The sequence below is a fragment of the Channa argus genome, chromosome 12 (genome assembly GCF_033026475.1).
Source record: "Channa argus isolate prfri chromosome 12, Channa argus male v1.0, whole genome shotgun sequence".
Lineage (NCBI taxonomy): Eukaryota > Metazoa > Chordata > Actinopteri > Anabantiformes > Channidae > Channa > Channa argus.
This window is the reverse complement of record NC_090208.1, coordinates 5,847,875-5,856,578: the sequence shown is the minus strand read 5'-3', so window position 1 is coordinate 5,856,578 and position 8,704 is coordinate 5,847,875. Positions and strand designations below refer to the sequence as shown.

The 8,704-nt window shown below is 40.7% G+C and overlaps 1 protein-coding gene across 1 annotated transcript; it reads left to right on the top strand.

Annotated features, from left to right (window-relative positions):
- Nucleotides 1–3,082: 3,082 nt before the first annotated feature.
- Nucleotides 3,083–8,293, top strand: LOC137138080 (alpha-tectorin-like). Its single transcript, XM_067524986.1, has 13 exons — nucleotides 3,083–3,153; nucleotides 3,431–3,525; nucleotides 3,743–3,967; nucleotides 4,615–4,705; nucleotides 4,820–4,934; nucleotides 5,782–5,844; nucleotides 6,038–6,240; nucleotides 6,331–6,465; nucleotides 6,777–6,964; nucleotides 7,156–7,307; nucleotides 7,406–7,651; nucleotides 7,771–7,933; nucleotides 8,207–8,293. Exons 1-13 carry the CDS (start codon nucleotides 3,108–3,110, stop codon nucleotides 8,291–8,293), a joined length of 1,809 nt encoding a protein of 602 aa, XP_067381087.1. The 5' UTR covers nucleotides 3,083–3,107.
- The last annotated feature ends 411 nt before the right edge of the window (nucleotides 8,294–8,704 follow it).

The window sequence follows — 8,704 nt, the reverse complement described above, 5'->3', positions numbered from 1 at the left end:
GCAAAAACAGTTGCTTTGAAAATCTTTTACCACCAAAGGATTCAAAAGGCCTTTTCTAGTTATTACTCTGACTTGGCGCCTAAACTACTTTGCCAGACTTTAGTAACTATAAAGTCTGAACTCTCTGTCTTTAACTCCCAGGTTTGTAACAGAGCTGCTTGCGGACACCGATCTTTCAGGTCTAAATATAAAGCTGGAACTTCTGCGTACATCATCATGTCCTGGACTAATTAGGTATGAGACCCAACTGCACTGCTGCAGAATGTAAAATGTGTTTTTGTGTAACATAATTAGTTAGTGATGTCATCAACCCGTAGCTCCGTTTGTCCCTGGTGACTGGAAGAAGTTTTACATTAACACTAATTCTTCAGAACTGCAGGTGGCTCTATACTAACGTCACAAACTATTGTTTTCTCATATGCAGATCAACAACAACTCTCAGCAAACTTTCTGTATAACTGAGTTATGAGTGTTCAGTCATAATATGCTGTAAACTATTACAATTTATTATTACTCGGTTTCTAAATAGATGCCACATGTCAAGAAGCACTTTTCCAAGAGAAAACTGGTCAAAGCATTGATTAGGTTCCTTAAATGAATTGAATGATTTTTTTAGCCATAATTAATGAATCTATCCCAGCTCACACGCTGTATACCTACCGCCTTATCGGTCAGTGGGTCCTTTTATTTCCACCTTAAAAGCCCCTAAGCTCTTCTCCTAGCATCTGCTGAGTTTGTATTATATTCTGTGTGTTGGATTTTACAAGCTTTAGACGATGTTAGAGTGAGAGGTCATGAAGTGAAACTTTTAAGAAATGAGGACAGTTGTGCTCAGTTTGAGCAGGATGGAGAAAGTAAACCTGTGATTTCACAGTTTGGTCTGGTTTCTTTTCAGGTTGGTTCCATGTTGACTTGGACTGATTGAAAGGTTTTCAGTGTTTACAGTGACTTCCTGACTTTTGGTTGGTTCTGATCCAGCCTCTGGCTGTGTGATTGTGAGGACAGAAGTAAAGTGTCGTCTCTGACAGACAATCATCATCACTGCATTAATGGTAACATGAAGGGAACCGTGTGTGAGCAACATTACATTTGTTTTGTTAGAATTATGCTAATACATGCTGCCATAACAAAGGCAACTACAATTTGTTTGTTTTTTTACGTTGGAATACATCTAAATTTTGCTCTTTTATTGTCTCTAAATTAAAATTTTAAAAAATTGGAGCATTATGGGAAAAACACAAAGTTTGTGGATTTTGGTCTGGTCCTGTTTGATCAGTTTCTGGTTCATTCATGCTGTGTGTGTGTGCGTGTGTGTGTGTGTGTGTGTGTGTGTTGTGCACTATCCCATCAACCGCACTTTGTGCTTGGATCCAAACCAACAATGTGTTGACGAGCTTTAATAACATCTCATAAATATTTGTGTCCAATTTCAAAGCAGTGTTGTATAATTTCGTTTAATTCTACTACTAAACTAATAGTATACATTAAAGTATAGTTACATTATACTTCAGTGTACATTCATAAACTAAAAAGCTGGCCAATTTAATCCCATAGAGAATTGAAAAAGTATAATTATAAGTATCCTCACTATGAAGCAAATGAGTCAGAGAATGAGGTGAAATCCACCTTGTGATATAAATCAAACCTACTGTCAGAATAGAAAAACGGTTCCTATGAAATGTATTTACATGTTCTTGCTCTGTCACATTCCTGATCATTGTGTTGATGTTGACAACCTTTAGAAGAGCAGAAATTCTCTCATATGACAGGTTCACAAGTGGAGGCAGGAATGTTTTTGTGAGCAGTCACATGTAAAACCCGATGTACAGATCAGCAAAATGTATAGGTTCTGTTGGTAAAGGGGGTTGAGGTTAGTTTAGAAGCAAACATACAGTAGAGAGTTTGGATCTTTAGATAAATGAGTGAATAGATCAGCAGGTGCACAATCGAACAAAACACAAGCTGAATGTTTATGGATGCTTTTGTCAGCGCTGACTAAAATCCTTCCCTGACAAAGAAGCAAGACAATGGAGCCTGAATTGTCCCTACATTGTGTCTTAAATTTCCCCACAGGGTCATTGAAGTTGTTTTAAAAAAATCAACATATTTATTTTTAACATTCTTATTATTCCTCTTTACAATATACAACTATGTGTTTTGTTAAAGCTTTAAACAGCTTTTCCTGCAGCTGTCTGAAAAGGCGACAAAGCAGTGAGACTCCACCCCAGGATGCATGTAAACCAGACTTAACAGCAGAGGAACCCATCTCTTCAACAGCAACGTTCATTTTATTCATTTTCCATCAAAGCTCCAGAGGGTGAGAAAACCTGCACACAGTCACTGTTTTTCTGTTTCTTCAAACAGCAGCTCAGGAACATTTAAAACCACTGCTGAACAACACATCTGAGGAAACACTGATGAATGAGGAAAATGAAAGAAAATGGAGAGTAGAAGAGGTGACTGGTGTGGAGGAGGAAGTAGCAAAGAAAAGTAAGAGTGGAGTGAGGAGGACGTTCTAGAACGAAGATCTAGAATAGTAAATAGTCGCTTATATTGCGCTTTTATCCAAAGTGCTTTACAATGTTGCTTCCCATTCACACACACACTCACACACCGATGGCGGTGGCTGCCATGCAAGGTGCTCACCTGACCCACCGGGAAAAACTTGGGGTTCAGTGTCTTGCCCAAGGACACTTCGACTTGTAGCCAGGAGCGGGGATTGAACCGATGACCCTGTGGTCCATGGTCAACTGCCTTACCAACTGAGCTACAGCCGCCCCAATCTAGAACTGTATCTAATGTTAGAGCGTGTAAGTAAGTTGACAAAGATATGATCACATCAAGATGAGACCATTCATTTGTGGATGACATTTTTTAAATTGTTTTTTCAAGCGTGATATTTTCATAAGGTTTACTTAGCAGTGGACCAGCAGCGGGACATGTTGATCCTGTTTACTGTTTGATTAACAGGCTTGGTTTCTGACTGGGTTCTAAAACTGTTACCACAGTACATTGATTCATGTGAGCTGGAATATGGAAGACTTAGTCAGTCAAATATGTCCAACTGTGTCTTCCAGCTCTTCATCAGCTGACTGTCCTCCTCCAACATGCTCCACCCCCTGATCTACCTGTCTGCTCTCAGCCTGCTGGCAGGTAAGTTCACACACAGCAGCCATTTTAAAACCTTCACCCACAAGACTTGTTGATGGATGTCAGCAGAACTAACATTAGACACTAACAAAGAATCAGGAACAAAGAGCAGAATGACTTGAAATGATGAGGAGCAGTGAAGCTTTAGCTGCTGAGAATCTGTCCAATATGTTGAGATTGTCCTTTGATCTTTGTTTCTAAGACGAAATGCAAACTGATGCTGTGTCATGAAAAGTCTGGATTGATTGTTGAACAAATTCTCTTTTATTACTTTCTTCAGGTGCCGATGAATATCGGTCATTTTCTGCTTCTTCAGTGTTAGACATCAGCTCTTGTCCCATCACATTTTATGGACAGACATACGAACAAATCTATGTGAGTAACATGAGTCATGATTTTTTGTCTCATTAGGGATGTTTAGTTTCACACCTGTGGTAGAGATGATGTGAGCAGACTGAGGAAACATCACCAATGAATAATTGAACCAAGTCACAGTTAACTCATGTGTTAATCATCATGTCATCTATGGACAGATTGTTTGTCCTAAAGCAGAAACACTTTCACTTACTTGTTGTGTCTGTGATTTTAACAGGTGAACTTCACCAGTGAAAATGTTTCCGTCTGTTTCAACGACTTCTACAACCCTCAAACCAGAGGAGACTGTGTTGTGGGGCCTAAAGCCAAGATAGACTTTGTCTATTTTACCATAATTCCATCAACCCCTAAAGAGGAACTTAATTTTATTTCAAATGTCCCAACCATTAAAAATCCTCTACAATGTTCAGTGGGTTTGGGTGTGGACCATAGTGGGACATCGGTGAGTCTTGTCCTGTGACATAAAAAATAAAAACAACTGTTTCTACACTCAACACAATGTTAATATTTTTGCTTTATTGTAGCCAAAACCTTTTCTACCAGATTATGGAGGAAACTTCTCAACAGTGTCTGTTTCTCCTCTTTTGATCCTTTAAAGACAGTTTTATATCTGGCAAACTTCAGGACACAAACAGCTGTGTACTTATCAACATCCTTGTCTGATCCAGTGGTAAGTATTGTACATATGTGTTAATACATGAAGGTGTGTGTTGCTGATTTAGTTTTATAGATTTTTGTCATAATGATAATGAGGAGATTTACAGTTGTAAACTCTGCTGAGCCCCCAAACCCCCAACCCTTCTCAACTGACCCAGTGACACTGACATAAATGGACTGAAGGCAGCACATAGACTGCACCAGTCTTCATCAGGACAAACACTGAATTATTATCAGGCTGCTACAATCACATAGAAATTCAGCACACGATGCTTTAATGTCACCATGTGATCGTAACATGCTCCGGTTTGAGTCCAGCCAGACGTCTTTGTCACATATCACACCACTTCTCTTTTTTTATCTGCTACATAATATCTGCTACATATTTTTCTCTGAAACTATATTTGTGATGGTGACATTTGTTGTCGACAGGTGTTTGATGCTCAGGTCAGTGGTACAACAGTTGATTCATGGAATGTTACTGACTCCACATTTGCAGACATCAGTGGATGCAGATACTCAGGTTAGAAAATCACTGGCTCCAAATATTTTCAGTTCAGTCATTTCTTCTCTTCTTGTGTTTTGGATCACAGTTTGTGTGTTAGCTCTCTAACTCAAACTGCTCTTCACTTCTCAGGTAATGTGTATAAACCTGATACATCAGTGCTGCTGAGCTCTTCAGGAACCTGCTTGAATGTGAGCTGTAATGAGACTGCAGTCCTCAGTACCCAAGTCCTCACAGGCAACAGCAAGTAAATATGTTTGTTTGATATTTCAATAGAGAAGGTAACTGCAGGTGTATATATAAATTATATTAATTATTAATTACTATAGAATTTATTTTGCCCCTCATGATAAAATCATTATACTTTATAATCTACTACAGTTATCTGAGAGCTTTACTTAATTACGTCATAAATAGAACTTGACAATATTATGCTTTATTATAAAGTATCCAGCAATAAATCTAATCATAGCTGAATTTATTGTTAGATTAATCAAAAACGTAAATTCATTGTAACTCATTTGATAGTGTTTGAAGTAATGTTTCACGTAAAGCCCCAAATATTTCCTGGTTTTCCTTTGACTTGTTTTTAATGTTTAAAACAAATGTTACAGGCCCCAAGCAGCAGTGACCTGCAGACAGATTAGACACAAAAAAGTAGAGCCAGGACACGTTAGCTGTGTCCGTTCAATCAGGCTGTTTCTGTCTGAAAAGCACCTGAAGCACCTGAAGCTGGTGTTTCTGACTTGTGCTCACTTTGGTGAGTTCACCACCTGGTGGCATCATTTGGCAATTACAATATAGAGCTTGGTACTTAAAACTGTGGTAAACGTACAGAAATGTTGCCAATTTTTTTACACAGAAATACTCAAAGTACAATCTTGACTCAACAATTGTGACAAACCATTGGTGGATGTCACACAAACATAGTGAAGGTGTCACTGTGGACTCAATACTTTCTGCCACCTTGTTCCAGTGTTAGTGGGTAAGACCTTACTGAAAACCCACTGGAGACTTTAAATGACATTTCTTTTTTAAACAATCTGGTCTGATGAGGGAACAGTTCTGACCTTGTGTTGTTTGTGTGTTTCTAGCTGTGAGATTCAGTACAATGACACTGCTGACAGCACCATCAACTGCACCACGATGACTGAACGGTGAGCAGATTCATCAACACAACAGGAAACATCTGTCTGTATTTTACAAAGTCTGAGTTTGAGATGAAGCTTCAGGTTTGCTGAAGCATCTGTCCTGAGTTCAGATTCACACCAGTTAGAGACCATAACACACACTCACTGGACTTTGTCTTCAATTACTCTCCTATTTTCTCTTTCTACATCTGTGGAACAGCTGTAATCTCCTGAAGGAGGCGCCCTTCACCACCTGTAACAGCCTCATTGACCCACAGCCCTACGTCACCGCCTGCACCAACACTTTGTGTAAATATCCTGCAGTGGATGGACTCAGCTGTCAGTTCCTGAAGGCCTACTCCAGAGCCTGCAACCTGCAAAACAACGAGACAGTGGGGGACTGGTGGACAAAGGCCGGCTGCTGTAAGATCAACCCACAGTTTCACAAAGTGCTACTTAGATGTTTAGAAGTTTAATAAAGAGATATCATACCTCCCTCTCTCTCCCTCTCAGCCGCCCCTCAGGCCTTCTGTCAGGACAGGACCTGCAGTCCTCATGAGTTCTGTGGTGAGAAGACAGACGGGGGTGAAACTCGTTGCTTCTGTCGGGCTCTTTTTGCCTCCAAGTACACATCGACACACAGTCTGGGTACGAGAGCTGTGACACAACAAAGTCACATGACTGACTTGTTTAGAGTGAAGTTTAGATCTTAGTTTGTTGTGAGGTTTTCTCTACCTTCCTGGTTTCAGTCTGTGGTTCTGGTAGTTTGGAGAGAGATTCAGTCAGACTGATGTCAAATATCATGATGAACATCAATTAAGTAAATCATTGGTCGATCACTTGATAATAACTTAGTTTGACTTGTTTTGTCCCACATGGTGTAAATGTCTGTAGAGTCTCTGTAACCTGCTCAGTGTTTCATGTTTTTATTTCCTTCCTCTGTGCTGCTGAATGTTCAGGTGGTCCGACCGTCTGCAGCCAGGACTCCGCTTCACTGTCTCTGGTGGGTTGTCTCCTGGAGGACAAAGGCATCGACTACTCCACCTTACACCTCAACGATCAGACCTGCAGAGGTCACATGGACCAGCAGACCCACATGGTGACCTTCAGCTTCAACAACAGCAACACCTGTGGGGCGGTGGTCACGGTGGGTTTTTCTTCTCCACCTCTTTATGGTTAACAAGCAGCTACAACTCATCCTGCTCTACTGAGCTTCTCCTAATCTTCTCTAGTTTGGGATCTTTCTGTGGGTTTGTCTCAGTCACACAGCAGCTAAAAGTTATATTTTCAGGCTGACTGAACTTGTGCAGTAACATCTGAATTCCTGTGACCTCACAGACCAACAACAGCCAGGTAATCTACAAGAACGCCATCACAAACCAGAACAGCTCCTCTGACATCATCACTCGCCATGACCAAATCTACATCGACTTCTCCTGTGTTGAAACTAAGCCAGACATCAAGACTATGTCCTTCAGTATCAAAGACAGGTGTGTGATGGTTGTTCAATCAGTTTGTGTTGTGAAGATTGTTGTATGGAGTTTAGTGAGTATAACACAACTGATTTGCGTGTGTTTGAACTCTGCAGCTCTGTGATTCAACATATCACATCTGGAGCTTGGAGTTACACTCTCACCATGAAGGCCTACACCAACGCCAAACGTACACAAGCTGTGGAGCCAAGCACTGAAGTCCAGCTGGACCAGAGGATCTGGGTGGAGCTGAAGACTGATGGACTTGATGACAGCTTGGTTGCTGTGGTGACTGATTCTTGCTGGGCAACCAGTGAACCATCTCCCAGTGGGAGTCTGAGATACGACCTGATCATAAACGGGTGAGACACACACTCAGGTGTGAGCTGCTGTTGTCAGAGATTCTTTAATAAATGTGATGTTTGATTCCTGAAACCAACATCTGCTCTGATGTTCTGTCTGTTTTCCTGTTTGTGAGCAGCTGTGCGAACCCCACTGACCAGACGGTGAAGGTGGAGGGAAACGGACTGGGAACATCCAACTACTTCACCTTCAACATGTTCCAGTTCACTGGGAAATCTGGTGACATCTACCTGCACTGCAAACTGCAGCTGTGTGTCAAAGAGAACAACGACTGTGTCCCGGTACATCAGCAAACACACACACACACACGCACACACAAACACATTTGAGTGACTTTTATTTCTAAATGTATTCACATGTGGGGCTCAGCTGTGCCTTTTCTGTGCTGTTGTGTTTCACATGTTCATGTTGAAAAAGCTAAATAAATATAACAGAGACGTAAATGATTAGAAGTAGGTTTTCTGACACAAAAACGTTTATCTCTTAGCTTCTTTAAAACACAGATCCTGAGACATATAAAGTCTGGACTTCCTCTCTCTGTCTTTAACTTCCAGGTTTGTAACGCAGCTTCTCGCAGACGCAGATCTTTGAGGTCTAAATATGAAGCTGCAGCCTTCATCACCATGGCCTGGACTAATTAGGTATGAGAAACCAGTGCACTGCTGCGGTGTGGGTGTGTGTGTGTGTGTGTGTGTGTGTGTGTGTGTTTGTAGCAGCTCAGTGTTGCCTCTGCTAACTTGAAGAAGTTTTGCAATAACACTAGTTCTTAGAGCTGCAGGTGGCTCTTTGTTGCACTTTCTCCCATTTGCTTAGACACTTGTGTCCAATCTGAAGCCACAGTTTTAAAACATACAGGCCGAAACAGAACATTTAAACACTGTAACTGAGACATTGAAACGACAGAAAAATAATATAAGAAGGAAACAAATGAAACTTCTTATTGGAAATATTGAAAAATCAGATGGATAATGACTGATCACTGGTTGTGTGAGTAGGTGCACATACATATCAGGAATTCATCATTTTGCAAGTACTTTGTATCAGCTGGGATC

Bases quoted from the DNA above. Each gene is read 5' to 3' on its own strand.
- LOC137138080 (XM_067524986.1), top strand. From the start codon at position 3,108: ATGCTCCACCCCCTGATCTACCTGTCTGCTCTCAGCCTGCTGGCAG. The intron at 3,968-4,614 runs GTGAGTCTTGTC...TGTTGTCGACAG, and splicing joins TGGACCATAGTGGGACATCG to GTGTTTGATGCTCAGGTCAG. The intron at 5,845-6,037 runs GTGAGCAGATTC...TCTGTGGAACAG, and splicing joins TGCACCACGATGACTGAACG to CTGTAATCTCCTGAAGGAGG.